Source organism: Pan troglodytes, chromosome 1 (genome assembly GCF_028858775.2).
Source record: "Pan troglodytes isolate AG18354 chromosome 1, NHGRI_mPanTro3-v2.0_pri, whole genome shotgun sequence".
In the NCBI taxonomy this organism is placed as follows: Eukaryota; Metazoa; Chordata; class Mammalia; order Primates; family Hominidae; genus Pan; species Pan troglodytes.
Window position 1 is genome coordinate 144771123 of NC_072398.2, and position 24583 is coordinate 144795705.

At 37.2% G+C, this 24583-nt stretch overlaps 1 protein-coding gene across 5 annotated transcripts in view; it reads left to right on the forward strand.

Moving 5' to 3' along the window:
- Positions 1-24583, forward strand: part of ODF2L (outer dense fiber of sperm tails 2 like) — a 117779-nt gene that overhangs the window by 68994 nt on the left and 24202 nt on the right. For 2 of the 5 annotated variants that reach the window (XR_010153366.1, XR_010153379.1), the window contains 2 exons: positions 8668-8819; positions 13452-13588. Coding sequence is in view for 2 of the 5 variants with exons in the window: in XM_016921819.4 (XP_016777308.3) it covers positions 6034-6083 (50 nt within the window). In the remaining 3 variants the exon portion in view is untranslated. Of the gene's footprint in view, positions 1-6033; positions 6819-8667; positions 8820-13451; positions 13589-24583 lie in introns of those variants that run through there. The other 3 variants (XR_010153375.1, XM_016921819.4, XM_063799915.1) reach the window with 3 other exon arrangements.

The following is a 24583-nucleotide window of genomic DNA, read 5'->3' on the forward strand; positions in this document are numbered from 1 at the left end:
CATAATGATGTAAATATTTATCATATTTTAAAATCATATTTAGGACAGACTCAGAACACTGTCAACCTTTACAGTTCTAAACAAGTGCCTACACTAGTTTCTCATAATCATAATAGCTTTGAAATTAGATGAGGCTCTAAGTTAATCATACAAAAAAATTCCAAACAAACCCTAAATCATTTAAGGGATTGTAGAAAGTATTAGCCAAATTTGAAATTTATGTTATTTATTATAAATTTCTTTCATTGACAAATTAAAACATCCCCTGTAAATCGTAAGAAGGGATGCACATTTATACCGGGAACTTGACTGTTAAAAAAGCACGTTAATGTTACTTCAGAATTATTGTGAAAGAGCTAAAGAAGGCAGTATTTCCTTCCAAATACTCAAGAGTCATTGGTATTTAATGAAGAGGGATTTGGGGTTTCCTGATTTATTAGGATAGATTTTTTTCTAAAAAATCTACAGCAAAAAATAATATGTAATCTAAAAGTTTTTCAATTTGGGCTTAATAAAATCTTAGGATTGGATCTTACTGTTTTGAAACTTATTTATTCATATCACATATAAGGCTACTTTTCAAGTTTCAATAAAGGCAATTATTTTTCATGCTTTATATTTTTGTTTCTTCAGGGATTTTGATCTTATAAAGTTTTCAACTTCAGTTTATCATTAATAATTTAATTACAAAAGTAGTAATTTTTAAATTAAAAATAAATTCAAACAATACCAAAGAATATGATGTGAAAATATTACTTCAGCTTCTTCTCATCCCAGATCCCATTGTCCAAATTAAGCACTATTCATTGTTGCTTAATCATATTGCTTAACCTTTAAAGAAGGCCTAATTCTTTAACTTTAAATAATTTAGCCCGGGGGAGAAACAGTATCTAGTTCTCTTACAAGTAACAAGAACTAAGTATCAATACCTTTAAATTTTGATAACTCACTAACCTAGGGATACTGAATAATATTGAAAATGTTTGAACCTTTTAATTTTAGCAGCACTAAGATTGTCTTATCGTTGCTAAAATGGCCAAGTAAACTTTTTTTTCATTGTTTTGAATAAGAACATAAGCTACACTTTTAAAAACATGCTTTTCTATATTTCTAATAGATATAGCAAGTTTCACTATTCATGTCAAATCAATATATAATTTCAATATGTAATTTTAGTCATCCTAGTTCTATTTAAAAATGAAAAATATAGTTTATCAATGGTATTTTAAATGTTATTCATCTTAATATGATCCTTTGAAGGCTACACATTCCAATATCCAAGCTTTAAAGTAGTTTGTATACACCCAACATGCAAACCATGACTTTAATCATTTCCTCACCAGAACTTCAATTATGCCAAGCACTTTTTAATTATCCTGCGGCCCACAAGTCTATTCTTAGTAAAAGTCTGATTTTATGGAGGCAGTCTTCTCCTCTGTGGCAAAAATCAACTCACCACTTAGCAACTCCACCCATGAAAAAGCCCTGTGAATTAAAAGCTACTAAATTAAGTGTGTATTTTTAACAGCTTCAATTTTGAAGTCTATTTTGGCATAAAAGTTGAAGACTTTTTTTTGAAGTACAAAAATGCTATGTTGGCATTTCCTGGTATTTTCGGAATGCAATTTGTTTTTTGGGTTGTCCCTTTTACAAAGTTAGTTTCTTATAACATCAATTTTTTTTTCTAAAGGGAATATATGTAATCAACTTGCCCTATCACTTTGTCTTTTTTATCTTATTTTAAAAAAGCAAATTCTGAACCAAGAAGAACAATGATAGAAAAAGAATTTCTGTGTGACGCAGGGCTGTAGGATAGGAGGAGAAGGTTTGGGGGCACGGGGGGAAGCAGAGGAATCACAGAGCTGAAGTGTAAATGGGCTCAGTGTTTCCTGCATGGATCAAAACCTGGAACACAAATCTAGAAATTAAGAAAAAGTAAGGCACGTAGAATTATTATGCTTTTTACTATTTTCATTTCATAGTAATGGAAAATCTGTTTTTCCCAATTAATACAAACACAATACAAAGTCATTTTAGGAAATGCTTGTATAAGGCTAATGCTTATAAGTTATATTAAACACTAGTATATAATACATTCATTCAAGAAATAATAAGGACCTACTATGTACAGGGCCCTGTACTTCTCTTGTGTTACAGTATAGCTCCAATAAATGATTGTATTATGATCCACCCTCCCAAAAATGTGGTGTTCAAAAGCTGAACTTAGGAAACGTGACACATAATGTGCCCTCAGTCAACACCTGTTTTCCTTGTTTTTCCCTGCTGTCATCTATTATAGAGGTTGGAATATCTAAAAGTTCCCCAGTTTGCCTTACAAATAAAAGTTGCTTGACAAGGTTCTGGCCAATGAGATGTAAAGAGAAAGTCACTGATACCACACAGTCTCTTTCTAGTATGCTCTGGAAGTGCTGCTTCATTCACCCCAGGTGGTGGAGCTGAGAAGCCAGAAGACTCTTTGAAGGTGCTCTTGACCTACTGTACTAACTGTGGACCTCCTACTCGGGACTTCTTATGGCATAAAATATACACACCTCTTCCTTGTTTAAATGACCAGTTGCTGGGTTTCTGTTACTCTTGGCTGCATGAGTTACTGACTCAGGAAAAAAATTTGGCAATAAGCATGACAGTGGTCTTCATATTCCAAATTGTGATGAACAGTGTCTAAGACGGCCCACAATGATCCCCACCTCCTTCTCCGCCTTGTGTAGTTCCTCTTCCACTCTCTACCAGGGTCAGTTTCTGTGACCAATAGGAAGTGGCAGAAGTGAGGGTTGTTGCTTCTGAAGTTATAAAAGGTTATGTATGCTGGGGTGCTCTCTCTCTGATTCTTTGCTCTGGGGAAGTCAGCTACCATGTTATGTGAGCAGCTCTATGGAAAGGTCCACATCGTACAAAACTGGAGCCTCCTGCCAACAGGAGCTTGGAAGCTGACTCTGTGGTCCCTTCAGATGATGGCCATCTCACAAGAGACCCTGAGACAAAGCCACCTAGTGGTGCCCCTTTCAGATTCCTAACCCTCAATAGTAAATGTTTGTTGTTTTAAGCCACTAAATTTTAGGGTGATTTATTACTTAGCAATAGAGAACTAAGAAACAAATGGATTGATTATAGTATCTAAACGATGTGCTTTAAAAATACTCAATTTAAAAATATTTTATAGTTCTTTAATAACACATTTTGGTATAGGAAATGGATATATCCTATATATATATTGGTAACATTTTTCATATTGAAATATATGTCCTCATATGTTTGCTATTAAAACTTTTTTGGCCTTCTTAATGTTTAGGTGCTATTTGCTGACTAATTGAATATGTGATCTAGATAGGGTTCTTTATATGAGTCAGAAAATATCCCAGCTTTCATGGAATTGCTACTCTGGTGTGGGAGGCAAATAATTGAACAAGTAAACAAATAAGACAGTTTTATATAGGGCTGATCATTGGGAAGGAAATAAAACCATTAAATGATAAACTCAGGATGAAGATGGCTGGATTTTGGAGAGAGTGACTTATACTAGGAGGGAACATTGTTACTGAAATCTGAATGCTTAGAAGAGGCCAGAAATGTAAAAGTTATTCTAAGCAGAGCATGCAGAGAGTGCAGAGGCTAGGAGGTGGGAATTCTTAGCTTGCTTAAGCAATTGAAGTAAGGCCATTATGGCTGAACCACAATGAATGAAGGAGAATAGGATGAGGGCCTGGTTCCTTGAAGGTGGCTTCTTATTGCTAGAAACAAAGTAGGCAGGGCCAAGCTTTGTAGGACACAGTAACAGGTTCAATGAAAGCCACTGGAGAGTTCTAAGCAGGGCAACATCATGATTTGTGTATTGACAACAATCTGTGAGGCTGCTGGGTGCAGGATAGATAATAGGGCAAGAGGATGGAGAACAACTAGGAGGCAGTTGTGCTTAGCATATATAGAAACTGTATGAGTGAGTGTGTGATAAGTGAATGAATGAATATGTCAGAGTCAGTCAAGAATGACTATAGTTTGGGTCAGTGTGATGGCAGTGGAGGTGCAATCATGTGGACAGATTTGCACTATATTTTGGAAGTAGAAACAGTAGAAGAACCTGATAATGCTTTGGAAATTTGCATCTGGAAAGGCAGTGAGGGAAAAAGCAGACTCAAGAAAAAATAACTCCCACCATTCTGATTTAAGCAATTGGGTAGATGAACATGCATTTATACGTTGAGCAAGGACTGCGTGGGAGTATATTTGGGAGACAAAAGCTTTTGTTGGTTTTGAAATATCTGATATTTTCATGTGAAGATTGTAATCAGAGAACTCAATTGGGTATTTGACTACGTTGCTTATAAGACGGGTCAGGGCTAGAGAAATACATTGAGGAGCTGTCATCAATTTCTCAGAGATTCATAGTGCAGGCTAATTTATACAGGCTTTCAAAATCAAGCTTCATTGGCTGTGAAATCTCGTCATGCTAAAGGGAGCCAACAGACTGAGATAAAAATGTATAGATGCTATTTAGATCATGCCACTGGATGAGGTATAGCTCTAGAAGAAGACAGAGCTAGTGGAGCTTAAGGGCGCTACAGCATCACAACGATGCTTTAACTTTGATACCATCAAAATTGACGTCACTTTAGAAAATGTTCTGAATAGTTTCCAGGTCTTTGTAGAGCTCTCTTTTTTTCAAGGAAATTGACAGAATTTTGTATCTTGGCTTAGCACTCTCTCCAGCATTAGAGTCATGTGGCTTTCTGTGTCTTCTTAGAAATAATAGTTCTCATTTCTGGGATTGTAGATGGTTTTCTTGAATTTATTTTTAAAATGTGTGGTATTTTCATAGAAAAATAATGCAATAATGTACCACTGGTACGGCACATTGATTAGACATGCGTTTACTTCTTAATACACCCAGTGTACAAAAAGGGATCACAAGAGAAAAACAAAATAATTCTGCTACTCAAGATCTTACAACACTGTGTGATACGTATCTGTTAGCAATAATAGGAAGCTACTTCACACTTCTGCAGTGATCTGAAAACTGTCAGATGTCTTTGAACTTGCCATGTCTGCATGCAGCTCCTGCACTTATTTGAGTTACATGAGGTTGCATGTTCTTATTGAGAGTTAAGAGTTCTCATTTGAAAGTGGTCCAGTCTTGCAAAAGTCTAATGATGAAAGTAGCTCACTTACTGGAAGGCAATGTAGATGTCTGGGTCACCAATTGAGAATAAGTGACTTCGTGGATGTTAAGCACCAATAAGAGGCAGTTTCAGATGGCTGGCCAGCTACCTCACACAGGAATCTAAGACAGGAAGGCTGCAGTCATGTGCAATTTAATGGCAAGTCTAGTAAGGATGATAATTTCAAAGTAGTGATGAAAGTAAATGATATTTGGAGATATCTCCAGTAACAGTAATAAGAGATTAAAATATCCGTGGTTACTATTGGTGACAAGGTGACTTGTTCTGCTCCTACAATGGTGATTTGCTGTCTACATTCACAATGAAAGGAAAGGCTAAATGTCAGTTAGAAGTTTAATGAAAATAGGCTGGGCGTGGTGGCTCATGCCTGTAATCTCAGCACTTTGGGAGGCTGAGGCAGGCCGATCACTTGAGGTCAGGAGTTTGAGACCAGCCTTGTCAACATGGTGAAACCCCGTCTCTACTGAAAATACAAAAATTAGCCAGGCGTGGTGCCAGGTGCCTGTAATCCCACCTACTTGGCAGGCTGAGGCAGGAGAATCGCTTGAACCCGGGAGGCAGAGGTTGCAGTGAGCCAAGATTGAACCACTGCACTCCAGCCTTGGGAACAGAGTGAGACTCCGTCCCAAAAAAAAAAAAAAAAAAAAAGAAATTTAGAAAAAATAAAGATGTGATTTACTTTTCCCATCCATGTTTATGCATGCATTTGCAGACCCCAGGTAAGAGCCCCTGGTTTAAGTGGAAATTAAAATAATATGCCTGAGTTAACATGCTGTAGTTTGAGGGGATCACTATTCATCTTTTCACTATTTATCTTTTCTTCCCCACCTGATTTTAGGACAAATTGAGAGTAAAAGATGCAGGGATAAAACACAGAAATCAAAATAAAGGGTTTACTGCTGAAAAATCCGCTTGAACGAGCCTGTTAATGTGATCTTCCTGAATGAAGCCAGCTTACCCCTAGGCCTCCACTGTCCCTCAGGAAAGAGAACACGAAAACTGGAACTCTCTGCAGAAAGGAGGATCCCAAAGAAGGGGCCAAGCTGTACATTTATCAATCAGGAAAGCCACTCCACCCTCCATGGCAGCCCCTACAATTTGAAACAAGTATTCTTCCTAACATAACACATTAATTCATGAGTTTATCAGTTCATTTCATTTTTACTTTGAGATTTTTGTGAATAACCATAGAAAAATCTATTTCACCTGGCAATAAATAGGAAAAGGCACAGCATAATGTTTAAATACAGAGAATATTGTTACATGTAAGATGTTGATCGAATGTTCTAAATACAATTTGAAAACTGCGTGAGAGGAGGAAAACGTATATTCAGAAGGACTTAGGTGAATCCAGATGAATATTTTCATGACAGGATGTTGGCTATTGATATGAAGAAAGTAGAGGAATAGACTTGCTAAAAGTTAGAGGAGTCTAGTTTATCTTCCAAGAAGCTTTGCAACCCTGTAATACTGTAGAAATCACAAATTTGGCAATAATTTTAAGATAATTTATGTTCATTTTTTATGGAATGCCATGTTTGTCTTTTTATATATGACATTTTCTGGTCAGTAGTAATATATATCCTTTATTAAAATTGGAAAATAAATACAAACATTTTATTTATTTATTGGTTAAAAAATTATTATCCTCATTCTTTTTTTTTTTAACCAGTAAAGATCTGGATAAAGAAAAACATTTTAGAAAACCACTTGTAGAGTACCATGAACCAGTCTCTCTTCTCCATTTTAAAAAATTTATTGACTCACTTTTTTTCCATAACTTTTTGAGATACTATTTCAACCACTTTGCATTTAGAGAAAAAGAGTCAGAGAGTGATTAAGAAATCTGCCCAATGCTATACTGATAGAAGTTGGGAGAACTGGGATTTGAGCTTACATAGGCTAGTTCTAGCATTTGTGAAGTTCTCGCCTAATAAAAATTATCTGTAATCATAACCAGAGCAAGTCATTTCTAGCCTCCTGTCTATAGACACGCAGATACATTTGTAATGTTTTTGTTTGTTTGTTTTTAGCACGACAGATCAATTCCTGCTGGCATTATAGTTCTTTAACTATCATAGCTTCTCTGATTTTTCAACACATCTGTCATCCGTATTCTGCAGGCATAGCCAACTCTGTCAGTGTCTCCTCAGGCAATCAGAATCAACAGACAGAATGTAGGACAGAAAACTGGCTGCAAATATGTTGGAAGGGCTGGAGGAGCAAAAGAGGGAAGATCTGTTACCTAGAGATAGTAACTTCCAGAAGTTACCACTATACTAGTGCAGGAGAAGCAGAAAGGAAGATGCTGCTACCCAGAGCCCACAGTCATTGTGCCCCTGATGCCGCTGGAACCCCACTGCAGCTGCTTTACAGGAAGCAGGGAATTAGCGCTCTTGCTGATGCTACAGGTATCCAGGATCCAAAAGTCATCAGCCGCTGTCCCTGTTGCAGCCTAGGGAAACTGTCCCGCTGAGGTTGTTGGGGTACCTGCTACTGCATCTACTGTCTGAACCATGTTGCCTGAGCAGATGTCCAGGCCTCAGGCTTGCCTGCTGCTGTTACTGCTGCCACCATGTTTATCAGAGCTACTTCAAGAAGAGAAGAAATCCTCCTCATTTCCAGTTTTTTCCAGTGCCTCCCATTGCTTCCCAGAATGCCAAATTCTCTTTGAGAGACAGCTGAAAGGAAGGTTTGGAAAAGACGCTGGTGTAAGCAGATTCTGCTTCCCTGCAATAGGGGGAAAGCATAGGGTGAAACTGGAGCTGAGAGCTAATCACGAATGAGCAAATCAGTCTTCAAGACATTTACCTTCCCTTGAAAGATTTCCCTTCTTTTACCGTGTTTTCCATGTCATTATTTTTCCACAATTCTGCATCATATTCTGTTAACTATTAATGCCCTGGATAAGTTTATTTGCTCTTTCTTAGGGTTAATTTTTCTCCTTTTCTTCGAAGCTTTAGTTTGCAGGTTCAGCTTGTGTGGGAGTTTTCATCTCCCTCCTCTTCAAGATTCCTTGGATATCAGTTTTTTGGTTGCCTTCACCAACTCTCCCCCCACCATCTCTAGACCAGGGCATGGTCTTAGTTGGTGGCTTGGACTCCTGTGGCTTGGTGTCTTTGGGGATATTAGAGATCCAGTCACTGAGCTGGCAAAGGGAACACTGTCCTTGCTTCCAGCTTTATGAAGAACGCTTTGCTCTGTCACCCCACGTGAGTCCAACTCTTGGCTGCCTACACTGCCTGAGGCTTCAGTTCTGGCATCGTGCTGCATGTGATCTATTATCCTGCTTTTGAATATGCCTATGACTTTTCTTTATATATTTTTAAAAATGTTATTATTGGTATGTTTACAGTGAAGGGAAGAATGTGAAGCATGAACTCAAGAGTCACAGTAATGATAAATTTTAATGATTGTAATTGTCCTATCTGTCATAATACATTTATTTTGTTGATTTGTTTGGATTTTCTAGGTAAATAATCATGTTATTCAAGGATAATGAATGCAGCCACCATGTAATCGTCACTGACTCCATGGCAAGTACACTCTGCCTTGTGCTTTATATACTTGTCAGGACTCAAGGATAATGAATGCAGCCACCATGTAATCATCACTGACTCCATGGCAAGTACACTCTGCCTTGTGCTTTATATACTTGTCAGGACTCAGAAAATGGGCAAAGAGGATCACTGGTGTCTTTCAGTGGAGTGCTGGGCATTATAGTGGAGTCCTGGATTATCTGATTCCAAGAATTCACACCTTGACTTTCCATTGACTAGGTTATTTTGCAGCTCTGCAGAGGTAGCTGTTAAATTGTTGAAAACTGCTGACAATGCAGCAAATTCTTATTCATACCAAAGCAAACAAATTTTGACTGGTTGATTATAAAGCTCTATAAGTCAAATTCTCATTTGAACAGATCTTACTATATTAGTGGTTCCCTCAGTAATTAAAGAGTTGAAATAAAATCTTTGACATATGTTTCTTTTATAACTGTAGAAGGGTCATAATTTTACTTTTTTGAAAATTATCCTTTAGCATACATAGTATCTTTTAGTCTTCACAACCTGAGAGGTAAGTATCACTCCCATTTAATAGATGAGAAAACCGAGACTCAGATCAAATGCTTGCCTGCTCAATGTCAGATTAACTACTAAGTGGTCAAGCTGGGATTTGAATGCCAAATTTTGCTGTCTTCAAGCTCTGCCTTCAAGATCTATGGTCTTACATATTTTTGCTTCCTGGAGAAACCCCATTTACTCACAAATAAAATGATGAAAAAATATGAACTTTGATAAAACAATATTAATAATGACTAATATTTATTAAGTGTTTACTGTAAGCCAAACAACAAACTAAACTTATTTGGATTAACTCATGTAAGTAACAATGAGAGAAGTGAGTTTAAAGAGGTTCAATAACATGCTCAAGGTTTTACATGCTATTTCTAACTTTTTCTCTTCTTTCTCCAAATGCCTAGTTTTCCACATTAGCTGCACGCTAGAATCATCTAGAGAGAGCTCCTTAAAAATATTAGGGTATCAGCATATCTTAAAAGATTCCTAGGTGATTCTAATATGGAGAATCACCACATAATAGAGAGGACTTTTCCTGCTTCCCTAGCTGATACTTAAGAGAACTGGACAAATCTGCAATATTTGTTTTGGTTTTTCTGCTGTAGCTTGGAAAAGGGGTAATGGGGCTGAAATCTGTACTATCCTGAAGCTTGAGTGTCTAGATGTATGCAGGGCTTAGCTAAAAGCATTTGAAAAAGCATCTCAGCCAAAGGTCAAATCATAGCAGGAGCACAGCAATTTAGAGAAACCATCTGAGTGGTAAGAAAATGACTTTTACATGGACTCACTAAAAGATTTAGATATGCCTTAATAAGGCCAGACAATAACACATATTGTCAGTATTTGCTAAACAAATTCTCTTCTTGTAATTTGGAAATGATTTCAATCACATATTAATATTTTCTATAAACATCCTTATCCCCTTGCCCACAGAAGCAGACACAGTAGCCTAGCTACTCAAAAGCCATTCACAATCTTTCATTCTTGTCTTTTCCTTCATCATAACTTGAAAACTAAAACATTTAGGTTTCCAACCATCTTTCCATTACAAGTAACCTTGTGACCCAATTCTCGACCAGTAAGATGAAAACAGTTGTTATGAAACTTTGAAACATCATTTTTAAAGAGATAAACTAAGAAGCCCCTGCCTTATATATAGATGAGCCTTGAGGTGGTAGAGCAGCTATTTTGTGACCGTGTAGAAAAAGCCACAAGCCAAGAATGGTGGAACAGAAAACTGAAAGGACGCTGGGTTCTTGATGATATCGTGGAGTCATGTACCAGTCCTCAACAACCTCATATCAGAAATTTTTTAACATAAAAAAGTTAGTCCCTTAATCATACAGTCTACTCTTGGTTGGTTTTTCTGTTGCTTGCAGCTGAAGGAAACCCTAACTGATACATTTGTCAAAACATGGAAATAAGAATGTATTTTTTGTTGTTATTTTATTTGAAAAACCACTGTTAAACAAAAGCTTTTGAAAGCCAACTTCAGTCAATTTAATTAAGCCCAATAAGAAATCTACACAAGTCATGTCTTTTTTAAGTCAGTCATGTGTTGTCTTCTACCTTGGTTAGTTTCCATTCTGATTTCAAATTGAGTGACAAACTCTGGTAATATATACCCAGAATTTTTCTAAATTAACTCCTATTTTTTCCCCTTTTACAACAATACATTACAAAACCTAACACTTAATAGAAACCAACTTTCTTCTCTTAAATTTAATTGTAATGCAGAAATCTAGCAACAGGATCAATTGTGATATTTTGTAATGCAAAACTCCCAAGTAACTTTTAGGCCTTTAAGCATCTCATCATGAGAAACATGGATTAAATATATAATAACATTGTAAGAAAAATGTGTCCTGTTTTATTGGACCTTCTTGCTGCTTTCTTTTTTCACCTTTTCATATGGTTTCTTCATAATTGTTCTACCCAATTCTCAGCCAGTCTTGTTTGTTCATATTTCAGATTGGCAATGTGGTAAAAACATAGTGATTTGTGATCATTCAAGAGTAGTTTGATCAATAAAATAGATTAAATCTAAAACATCTAGATTAAAATAGCAAGTTCTTAGATAATCAGAAGAATACTGTAATTGTTCTCTTATATAATTTTTATTTTAATTTTTTAGAGACAGCGTCTCTCACTGTCACCTAGGCTGGAGTGCAGTAGCATGATCATAGCTCACTGCAGCCTTGGACTTCTGGGCTCAAGCTGTTCTCCCCTCTCAGCCTCTCAAGTAGCTAGGTCTGTGAGCAAATGCTACCACGCCCAGGTAATTTTTTTTTTTAATTTTTGTAGAGACGTCTCTCTGTGTTTTCCAGGCTGGTCTTGAACTCCTGGCCTCAACCAGTCCTCCTACCTTAGCTTCCCGAAGTTCTAGGATTTACAGGCATGAGCCGCCATGCCTGGCCTGCCATATATAAACTTTAGGTATTTTAGTATAATGTACTTAGTTCTAAATTTTTTCTAACCATAATACAGTCTTTCTTTAATTCAGAGTACATGGTCTTTTCTGCCCAGTGGAGCTTACGTTTGTTTTAAGAAAATTTTCTTTTATGATTACCCATAGGTCAACAAATTTTAGCCTTTTATAGGAAGACTGAATTTACTTTTCAAAACTGAGTAAATTGTTAAGCTCATTTTGAGTGATGCAAGTAACCCATCCAATGCAATGTAGATTGTCCTTCTTATCTTTATTATTAATGAAGAGAAACACATCCATTTAGAGTTTCTCAAAGGAGATCAAATTTTCAATATTTAGGGTGTGGGCCAGTGTTTTGGAATGAACATGTTTTTTCTTCATGAGTTTCATTAAACATGTTTACTAATGTTTTACACCAGTGGAATTTCATATCTGTCAGAATTCATGATCTCATTCAGTTGTTATTAGAAAAACTTTAGACAAATTAAATTTAATGGAGTTTAACTGAGCAAAGAATGATTTGCACATCAGACAGCCCTCAGAACCAAAATAGGTTTGGAGCAATTCTGGTGCTGCAGCGTGGTCAGATCATTTTATGGACAGAAAAAGGAATGTGACATTAAAAAATGGAAGCGAGGTACTGAAACAGTTGGATTGGTTACAGCTGGGTGTTTGCCTTATTTGAACCTGGTTTGAACAGTTTGCTACCTGTGATTGGCTACTTGTTACAAGAGTAGGTTACAGTCTGTTTACATATCAAGTTAGGTTATAGCTCACTATGCATGGAGAAACCTTTAGGCAAAAGTTAAAATACATAGGGAGGCAGCTTTAGGCCAAACTGAACTTAACAATGACCCCTTCAACCTCTTAATTATACCACAAACTTTAAGCATAATGTCACTTTCTGTCATTATTGTAAATGAACAGACTTATTTGGTCTCAGTATAGAATTCATAAGTCTTATTTGGTCTCAGCTCCCATCTGTTTTGAGATCTGTTTGCTTCTTTAAGGCTTTGGTTTGATTATGTGGAACATAGCATAAGTGACTCCAAGTTGGGTTAGTGTAGTGTGTTAGGGCCTAGTGCATGAGTTCAGTTCAAAACAGTGGCCTCTCATAATTTTGTTTAACAAATGTTAGATGAGAGCATGACCAAAACTTAGAGCTTTGTTGCTATTCTTAGTTACCATCATTTTGGGGTTCTAGTCTCAACAAGTCAAGCATAGGTTACGGTAGTGTCCTCATGATCACATGTCTTTGGGTTTTTGTTGTTCTAGCTGAAGAGGGACCATTTGGCATTCTACAGATGGCTGCATGTACACATTTAAAACTTTTGAGAGAATATGGCACATCAGGGAGACTACTATTATGGCTATCAACAGGATAATACCAAGAGTTTGGAGTATGCTTCTTAGCCAGGTTTCCCATGAACAAAACCAATCAAAATCAAATAGATCAAAGAATGAACCAGATGAGGAATCTACCTATTTTAACTAAGCAGCTTGTTGGTTAATCCCCTGTGACTGAGTCTCTATAATACCTGATGTATTCATCTATGTGTAATAAGTGTCAAAAACTGCACAGATTCCTCTCTTTTCATGGTTAATCTAGAGCAATTTTATTATCTAATAAAACTTTAGAAAGAGAATTTAAAGAAGTCTGTTGTGCAACCATAGCCTTTGCAGTTGAACCTGCTGTAGAGCCTATAATGAGTGATACATTTGTAAGCACTGCCTCATTTATATTTATTTCAGGCCATGGGAAAAGAGACCTAAGAAATGATGCCCATCCAGAAGAGTGAAGACTTCCTGGCAATGTTCTTTTAACCTAAGATGTAGGTTAAGAGGAGTGAAAAAATGTTCTGTTTCTGACTGATGATGGAGCAACAAAGGTACTATTAAAATTTCTAGCCCATATTGGCCCTTCATCTTCTATCCATCAAGGCATAAGTTGCTCAGGTATAAAGTTGGCTGCAAAATCCTCCACAAATAAAAGCATACCCCATCGGTGCACACAAGGCCCCTTTCCCAATTATATTGTTCATAGAGGCATAAGCAAGGAAAAGGTAAAAAATTAAGAGAGGTAAAAGTTTTCTGATGGCAGAGAATTCTTGATCCATGATCTTGGGAAAGTTGTCCATGTCTAGGATGCTGTCTGCTTCTGGGGAGAGACTTCTCTGATTAGCTGTACCTTAAGGTCTCCAACAGGTGTACAGTTCCAAGAGTCTGAAGGGGCCACTCTGAGTTGTGTGATTACAGGCCCAACGTTCAGTGTCCCAGCGTTTTGCTGCAGTGTTGGTGGCAAGGGCAGTCTTCCTCTAATATCATTCCCAGAAAACCCGGTCTCCAGGTTGTAGATTATGAAGGGTTTGATTTTCTTAAGTTGGTGGTTCATGAAAAGTTTCTTTTACTTGGTAAAAATACACTTTGGCATAAGGCATTAAAGCCTTGCAGCATTTAGTCATACCAGAGGTTAGGAGCAGAACATACATGAGTTTCTATTATTAGGGAAATAGGCCTTCCAGTAACTATTCCATAAGGGATCAACTTATGTTTCCCACTGGAAGTGGATTTGGTTGTAATCAATCTATAATATCTTTGACTGAGGCAATCTAGTTGATTCAGTTTGCTTTACTTAATGTGACTGTATCCATAATACCTTATTTAACTGTTTTACAACTTGTCCAGTGAAACAAGTAGATCTATTGCTGGAATTTTCTCCAGGAATACGCCATGAGGGAAACACATTTTCTAATAACTTTTTAGCTACTCTTGTAGCCTTCCTATATGGGAAAGCTTCTGTACAACCAGAAAACATGCAGTGAAAATGGCAATTGAATGAAATCCCTTTATAAATGACCCATCAGATTGAAGAAATGTACCTGAAGTTTTGGTTGTCTTATCAGGATTATGGCTTTGACAAATCAAAAATTAATCATCAACCATTACAGAAATTTAGAATAGTTACCACACCAATATTTTTTCCCATAATTTGGATCATTGTATCTCTTCCATGATGAGTCATGGAGTGGAAAGCCTACATTGAAGCTTCAGGGACTCAGGAAGCAGTCCAGGCTCCCTGAGTCCATGCTTAACATTGGGTTTATAGCCTCTTAAATTCCAGTTTTGTTTCTCAATTTAGGTGTATAGCACTCTTTGTTAAATATGTTATCATAGGTAATTTGATCCGGACCATGGAGTTTATTGGAATTGCATATCGTAACAATTTCAGTACTTATAAACTTAGTATGAAAATCTGCAAACATATTTCCTTGGTATTTAATTAATTCTAGTCTGCTTGGGTAAGCAATTTTATAAACCAGTTTCTTCATTAGAGTTCTGATATGATCCTAAAGTAATCAGAAACCTGTATTCAAAAGTGCTTGTCAGGGTCCTTTCCATCCTTTCCATGAACCTCCTTGAAGATATAACACTTCAGGATTATAATTGCTTGTAAAGAGCTTTCAGAAAAGGCAGCAGAATTAATCAATTAACTAGAGACAACAAGACCTAAAATGGTTATAATTAAAGACATAATTGACAAGAAAATTTAATTTTTTATGTGGCCTACAATAATATAACATAATAACCATAGTACCATGACTGATAACATATACCATGACATGTCAGAATTTTAGAAATCTCATACTATTTTTGGAAAACAATATAACTGAGAAAAAGGCTAAACATCATTTCTTATTTGACAATGCTTCCCATATAATTAAACATATCAAATAAGCCTATTTATTATATCTCTTTTGAATGCTTCAAGGGCTCTCTGTAGCATCCGAAGGTTAGTTTGAAGTCAAAAAGACTTAATTTTTCTTTTGAAATCTGATGTTGGGAAGCCTGTCAGATATGTCAAAGGTTTAAAATACTTGATCAAAATAGGATCACAGATCACTCTGAAATAATAATCATTCATTTAGCCAAATTGATAATTGAAAGTTTTAAAAAGCAAAAACCTTTACTCTTTGATAGAGGGAAGACCTAATTTTCCAAATAATTAAAAGACCTACAAAAGACATCATGAAGCATGTAAATCTGTTTCTCTTTCTCTCCCCTCCCACTCTCACCTTTTGCAGTTTACTCAAAAGGTGAACAAAAAATCTTTTACTATCTCTTATTATATTACAGAAAAATCTTTAAAAAATTTTCCCCATGATATAGTCTCAGGAGGTCCTGAGAACCTATGCCCCAGAAAAATCTTGTTTAAAGGAGAAAACCAAATTCTCGTTTCGTACTAGTGTAATTTTGATAGTAATGCTGTTTTTAGAAAAAACTTATAATTCCCTTCCAATTTTAGCCAGCTTAATTGCACATAAAATTCTTTTCACAAGATTCATCTTTCATAAACTTTCTACAACCTTTTCTCTTTTTCATTTTGGGACAACTAATCATCCTATTTCAGGACAAAAATTCCTTTTGTTTCCCTTAACTAAAACACATCTTTCATGTAAGCTTCACTTACCAAAAACATGTCTTACTTTCCTTGCGTAAGGAGTTGTTTTAATTACCATATGTTAATTAGATTTTTAAAACTGTGGTAACCTTAATTTATCATGAAAACCTAGGACATAAGCAACTTTGAACTGTTTTATATCAACATTTTGTCAATGGTAACCATTTCATAATTTTTAGAACCATGTTTCCTCGTAACAAAATTTTTTGTTTATTTACAAACCCAAATATATTTAGCTTCTCCATACCATATAAAAATATATTAAATGTATAAACTTAAATTTATGCTTAATAATTAGTGTTTCAGTGTTTTAACTGACTTAGAAATGGCCCAGACATTTAATAAGTATCTATTACTTAATTTAACACGACTTGAAGGTTCAAAATTGTTAAAAAGGATTTTTGAAATTATTACAAGTTCATTTATAAACTTTTATTCCATGACACATCAGATTTGATTTTCTCATTCTTAACAATTATAGCTGAGTTGCTCATTAAACAAAGCTAGCCATTGAAAGATGTTACTTAACTTCTCTGTGCTTCAGTTTCTCATCTACAAAGGAGAAAATAATTATCCCTGTTTTCTAGGGTGCTTGTAAGGATTAAACAAGATTACATACTCGTAGCAGTTAGAACAAGGCTTGACATATAGTAGCTATTTCACACTAACTATGGGTAACTTCTTACTATTACTGGCATCATCATCATCATCTTATCTCCCTGCCTCCTTTCCTTTGTGGCACTCTTTGTGAGCTGTAATTACATTGGTTATTTACTCACTGATTGTCTGCAGCACGTACAGCATGGTAGAATGCAAGGCCCCATAGTAGCATGCAAGGTAGAGGGAAAGAGCCTCCTGTACCTTGTTGATTTCTCTCCCCTTTACATCTCCTTTGAGCTTGGAGCACAGTAGGTCTCAATAAATTAGACATTTCAACTATTCTCTTTATCTCGTACTACATTTGTCATTGTTGACCATGCCATTCTTCTTGAAGCTCTCTCTTTTTTTTTCCTTTCCTCATCTTCCTCTGCCCATATTTTTAAATGCCAGGATATGTCTCTTTGAGGTTAAAGGACAGAGCAGAGGCATGAGTGGTGGTTGAGACCGGGTGAGATACTGGGTATCCAGTGGAGCTGGTGAGAGAAGGAAGGATGCCTGGGGCTGCTGATCATAATTGAAGAGGAGAACATTGGACTGAGCCAACAGGGTGAAGTTGGGAGTAAAGGGCTTGGGCTTACTTTTAAGGCTCTAGATTAACTCAGTATGGATTAGGCCCCCCTATGCATCAGACTGAGCTGGCATTAGGTAAGAAACATAAACAAGATATGGTCTGTGCCAACAAGGTTATCAAAATATAGATGTGGATAGACAAAATATAAACAAATACTTGAAATTCACTATAGGAAGAGCTGTGTAGAGATGTGTGCAAGGTGCTGTGCTGGTAATGAAGGGAGTGAAATCTGCTGTCTTGGGGCCCTGGGATAGAAAGAGGAGTAGAAATATGAAGTGAGCCTTGAATGTGTCACACCAACCAGGGAAAGAAAACTCAAGCTTTTTTGTGGATTGATTTGATAGATAAAGCTACTACTTAATCTTGAGAATTCTTAATATTGAATTCTACGTGCCAATTTTAGAAGAGAGAGAGGGTAGATGGTTATTTGGGATGGCGGTATGGGTGAGTTGACTGGGGGTGATGGATAGGTGGAAGACTTGGAGATGGATGCCAAGAAATCCCATAGAGATTTTGGATGATACTGCTTTACTAAAGTTCTGCTTGGACAATATACCCAGATGCAATAGTGCCCTGGGAAAGCCATCCACATCTTCCTATGTACCAATTTTGGATTTTATTATGATAACAGTAGTTATTGATATCTACTGTGTATCTGACATTATTCTAGGTTCTTTTTATATATTATCTCTAACTACCCTAGAAGAACAGTTTGAGGAAATTGAGACTTAGAGAAGTTACTTACCAAAGGTAACACAGAAAGTAGATGGCCTGGATTCAAACCTCGATTTCATAAATCTAAAGCTCATGTTTTTCCTACTGTATCACAAGGATGATTCCTACTTTTTTCTGAGCAAGGACACAATTTGTTTCTGTGCCCACTTGCAAACCTAATCACTGGTCTGCTTCAAGAATTCTCTCCAACTCTTGGAATATAAAGGGCAGCTAGGAATGACACTGCTATTCCATTTCCATGATGCCTCTCCTTTAATACAAATGATTTTTCTTCTAACACTAAATGACCTTTGGCAATATCAAATGCTTTCTTTTGTGTTTGGAATGGTGGCCACCACCACAGTCAATTTACTTCTGACATCTATTTCATGCCTCTCCAGAGAGAATTATCAGCTGTGGCTTCTGTTATTTGCAATTAAGACCTTCTGGTTGTGCTAAGTATTAAGGAAATTATTACCAGCTATTAGGTGGTTTAAAAAATCATTAAAGTGGCTAAAAGAGCAGGCTCTAGGCTGTGCGTCTAGGAAAAACTCCCCATTTCCAAAATCACCCAGCTTTTGCATGGCCAAGAATCTCACAATCTCCTCCTGATATTTTGGCAGGAAACTGATAACAGGAGACCCTTGATGCCACAATCAGCAGGCATAAAATGGAATGCTTTCTTTCCACTAAGCACCAGCTTCATGAGCAGGTGATCTGTGCATTCTCTCAGGGCCCCCATGCATGGAGTTTAGTGCTCTGTGGTTACCATCATGAAATTCTTTTTTTTTTTTTTTTTTGAGACGGAGTCTCGCTCTATCTCCCAGGCTAGAGTGCAGTGGCATGATCTTGGCTCGCTGCAAGCTCCACCTCCTGGGTTCACGCCATTCTCCTGCCTCAGTCTCCTGAGTAGCTGGGACTACAGGCGCCCGCCACCTTGCCCGGCTAATTTTTTGTATTTTCAGTAGAGACGGGGTTTCACCATATTAGCCAGGACGGTCTCGATCTCCTGACCTCGTGATCTGCCTGCCTCGGCCTCCCAAAGTGCTGGGATTACAGGCGTGAGCCACCGCGCCCGGCCACCATCATGAAATTCTTAAAAATTTATCTTTTGATTTGTGTTTTAAAAGTGATGTCCTCTGGGACAATAGAGTATGTCCTGGGAGACCTTAGGTCTTCTTCTTGCCACCTTCCTGTGACAGCTTCTCAGCCAACAGCTCCCCTAACCCACACCTCCCCTTCCTGGGCATGATCCACCAATCACTGCCTCCCTCCACCCCTGGTGGAGCCCTAGGCATGGATAGGAAGAAGATTGGGGTTAGAGTCAGGTGCATGCTCCCAGAGCATCTCTATGCAGGACAGGGTAGGAGAGGGCAAGGCAGTGGCAGTCCTTGCCCCAGGCTGGTAGCATCATGGAACATTCAGTGGGTGACTTGGCAAGGGCACACCTCTTGTCTCCATCCAGGTGTCTCATTTATCCATACATGAAGGTGATAATACTCTCAGGGGTCACCCAACAACCTTGAGTTGCTATGGCCAGTGGAAGGAAAAAGATGCCTGATTGAACTTCTGGAGCCTTTGGTCTTGCAGCGGGTAGGAGGGAAACCTCATAGCCAGTGGGCTGCACATATGCCAGATTATAAGCAATGGTGAGGATCTGCCCGCATACCTGAGTATCCTCACATTCCTGGGACTACAAACACCCTGATAGATGGTGAGAAAGACCAGGGGAAGAAGAAAGGAAGAAAAAGTTTTTTTCCTGCCTTTTGTACAGAGGTCTTCACACTTTAATTTTGTACTGGGTCTTCCAAATTATGTGGCAAGCCATTGTCTCCACTTAATTTAGTTACAATCCAAGTCTTTTGAGTGCATCTGATTGGTGGAATCCAAATCACATCCTAAACTCTGATTATAAGGGAGTCTGGGAAATATAGTTTCTAGCTTTCCAAACTCAGGAGTACTGGAAGGAGGCTGGAATGTATATTGAGTAAGGCAATCCATTTTAGATGCGCTATTACCCCCACCATGGCTCTGGCAAAGAGTGGTACCCTAAGGTCTATGGGGCAGGGGCTGCATCTGGCTCATTCACTCCTCCATCCCCAGTTCAGGCTATAAGTCCTGTCACATAGTATGATCACAATAGTTGTAGAATTGAATTGCAAATCATCCATTTTCATTTGCTATATTTATGAACCTATACATTTAATGGTATAACTTCTCTTGCCATTGTTCATATTAGCTGGAGCTCTTCATTACCAGCGGCAAATTCATATATAAAATACAGTGAGTTAGGGAAAAAAAGCAGGTAACTGAATTCTACTTAGTGATTTCTTTTCATGTACTGGGCATAGCTAATGCAAACAGGGTACCATATGTCCGCTGCACTTAATAAATTAAGTCACTTTCTAGGCCAGTATGAAAACATTATTAATGTTTATCTAGTCACAGAAACCACTAATATGAAATTACATTCCTTCCAGTCTTCACCTTTCAATGTTCACAAGCTGGGATTAATTTCAAAGGGAACAAGTTTCTGGCTGAGGTATATTAAGGGTGGGCAAATCACTCTTAGAATATTCAATGGAAAAATTAGTTTGATTTAAAACAGGAGTGCCCTGAGCAAAATCAAACTTTTCTTAATACTTCTCATCATCTCCAAAATGGAAAGTAAGGATATTTCCCCCAGAATGTTTTAATTAAAAAGTGTTTTGGAATATGCGTGTGTGTATAAAAATGTCTCTTAATTACAAAGATATAAAGTTAAAGATTTTACCTGAGATTTAATTAATAGTCTATGTAGTTTTGGAGTGGATGATGGTGAGGACAGCTGGGAATTTGATGGACGGTCTGATCATCCAAAGCAACTCAGGAAGCAAGCTGCACCTTTCAGAACTTCCCCGACTATCCAAGAAGTGGTGGAGGGTAGAGGGCTTGCTCCAAAAATTTTGTACATTCAGTAGGATAAAAGAGGTCTTTGGAATCTCCATCTTTAGAGGCTCTGCTCAGGGGTTGTATTGTGGTAATCTGGCCTGACAGTCTGACAAGTCCTGAAATAGATCTAGTCATAACTCAGAGCATATGAGTTGCTTTACGGGAATCAATGAGCCAATTGTCCATGGTTACCGGTTGTGATGGCCTGGAGGCACAGTCTGGCCCTTGAGCAAAAGTAGGGAGTCAGAGAATTCTGGTTTCATTCAGGCAATGTGGAGCAGATAATGTTGACTTTTATTATCCAGGTAATCTTGTCTTCCACATCAACTTGACTGCAGGATTTACCCTAATCTATTTTGCCTCTAAAGAAAATAGTTATATGTAGAAAGTATAACTATAATACAACTATATAATTACAATAAAGGTTATCCCCTGGATAATCCAGGGTAATTTCCTCATCTCAAAATACGTAATTCAACTATATCTTAAAAGCACTTTTTGTGATATAAGGTAACATTCATAGGTTCCAGGGATTAAGGCATGGATATATTTTGGGAGGAGCCATTATTCAGCCTAACAAATACACGACCTGAGGATTCACTAAAACACGATCCTAATTACTACCTATTTTCTTATTTTTTATCTATTTGTTACAGAATGACAGACAGAAGGAAGACTACTTATTTTTTTTTGAATTGTTATCATACACCTATAGTGATATAATCAGTACCAGGTGTTTTTTTTGTTGTTGTTTTATGTTAAGAAATATGGTCTTGCTCTGTCACCCAGGCTCAAATGCTGTGGCGTGATCATAGTTCACTGTAACCTCGAATTCCTGGGCTCAAGTCTACTTCAGCCTCTGGAGTAGCTAAAACTACTAGCACGTGCCACCATGCCAAGCTAATTTTTAAAATTATTTTTGTGGAGATGGGGTCTCCCTATATTGCCCAGGCTAGTCTTGACCTCCTGGCCTCAAGTGATCCTCCTGCTTCAGCCTCTCAAAGTGTTGGGATTACAGGTGTGAGACACTGTGCTCAACCCAATACCATGTTTTGAAAGAAGTTTATTTTAAAAAGAGTTGTTTGGGGGAACATCTGAGAACACAGTTTCTGTTTTTAAATATCCAGACTGATATACAAGTCTTCAAAAATCCTGAGGGTAGGATTTGAATGAAATTTAATTATGGTTCTGCTGTATATGTTATTGAACTCCCTAAATCATCATGTGTTTCTAGGTGTTTTTGATCAGCCATGTGGAAGCTATAAGACCTGGAATCTGGAGTGAATCAACACTATTTAATTTGGATCACCCTGGGACTCATAGGTTACACTTTGAGCTAGATTAAGGCTGAATTAATAAACATTTTTTGATGAATTTACACCCAACAGGTCATTTAATATGTCCTGACCTTGAGCATAGCTATTGAATTATTATTGCTGAAGTTTAAATGGACAGGCAGGTAGCTTGTTTCGGGATCCAAACTTTAAATATAAGGACAATCTGAGCTTTGTTCATTATTGTAAGATTCTGAGTACCATGTATCTCACTAAACATTTTTAAATTTGTCCTATTTTTGTAAAATATTTTGGTAAATTAGAAAATGTATCTTTAGAGCTCATAAACTCTCTTGGACTTGACTATTTTCTGCTGTTTAAAATGTTAATTACAGCCACCAATTACTGTACTTGGGACTTGTAGTTCTAGTTCTTTTAGGGGAAACATGCCTTCAACACACCTAGAACTTCTATTGAGCATAGACTCTATGACAGCGATGATGTGAGGGGCAGAGTGGATATGAAGATATCTAAGACTTGGTCCCTGCTACCTCTAGTCTGTGAGCTCTGGACTGGGGCCAGGTTTTATTTAACTTTAATCTCCAGCATCTATCCCACTTTGCAGCACATAGTCAGTTCACACTGCCAGCTTGCAGTCAGCTCACATTTCTTCATTAAATGGACATTTGTTTAATGAAATTTTTGTTCAGTAAGTAGTTATTGAATGAACAGTCTAGAAATTGAGCAGGTAATGAAATCAAATAACTGAGATAGAATGCTTATATCTTTAAATTACTTCTGAGTGAGGTATTGGAGGTCTCAACAGGGCACTCTGGGACCCCAGAGAATGGAGCTACCAAATCAGCCAAGGAGACAGTCATGTGATTCAAGTCCTAGAGAAAAAGAGTCCAAATCACTGATGCACCACTTGTCTTAATGTACTTGTTTTTTTCTCTATTTAGTTTAGATGGCCTGATTCTCACTGGGTCTCCATAATAGTGTTTCATGGAATGTGGAGTTTGTCTCTGCCCCAGCTCCTAGCTGCTTATGCTGGAAGGAGAAGGGGGGTAGTGAGTGCATGGGGGAGAGATGGGGAGCAGAACCAGCACACAGCACAGCCCTTGCAGGGAGAAAAGAGACTAGCGAGAGACTAGGAGCAGAATGCCTGGGAAACAGAGCAAGGAGGAAGCTGGGGCTACTTCTTATTTCTAAGAAGAATGTATTTATGCAAAGTGGTTATATTTGGGGATATATTCTGCATGAGTGGGTATTCCCTGAATGTATCTTTCTCTTTATGACCCACATCCTCCCTCTTATTGGAATCAGCAAATGAGCTGAGCCTCCTTCCCATCTTGCCCCTAGCAGAGGTCTCCTATCTCTGTCCCCAGCTCTTTCCAGCTGCAGCAGCAGGAAGCTGGGTAAAGATAAATTAAACATTCCTTAAAATGCTGCTATGAAAACAAAATAAAAACTGATCAACTAGAAGTTTACATAAATATTTAAAAGCTATTAAAAAGATCTCATTCAATGTGAATTGCTGTAAACTTTATAAAGAGTTCTAAGGAAGAAGAAAATTTGGCAAACTGTCCTTGTGGAAAATTGGCTTTCTGCGGTTTGATTTTTGGCAAATTTACTCAAAAGCAGTCTTGAAGAATTAATACACATTCACCTAGAACAGAAAAGCAAATATTGTGAGTGAAAAAATATACATAAACATAGATAAAGATTAAAAATATAAGTAAAATGACCAGGTACAACTTTGGCATTCAAGAAAAATCTAGATGGAATAGATTGTTTATGCTAACCAAAATTAAGAAAAGGACAACAATCTGAATAAATCAATAACCATAAAAGAATTTTAAAATATTTAAAATTTACTTTTTAGGGGTACCAGATCCAGTAGATTTATCTGACTCCTATAATAGATCATCAACAAAGATGGCACAAAAATATCAAAGCATGTAGCCCAATCTCAGATATGATGATGAAAAAGTCCCCCCAAAACTTTAAATATATCAAATCCAGAGCATTAACAAATAACAGAATGTGATAATAAACTGTGATTTAGTAGGGTTTTCCCTCTGTGATGCAAGAATAGTTTGAAATAGGAAGTCCGTTAATATAATTAACTATATAACAGATTCAAAGGGAAAAATATAATAAAATATATTTATTTCTATAAATATTAAAATATAAAATTTGCCATTCCTTCCTGATAAAAACGCATGGCAAGAAAAGATAACTCGCTTACTATGATGAAAAAGACTTTTTACAC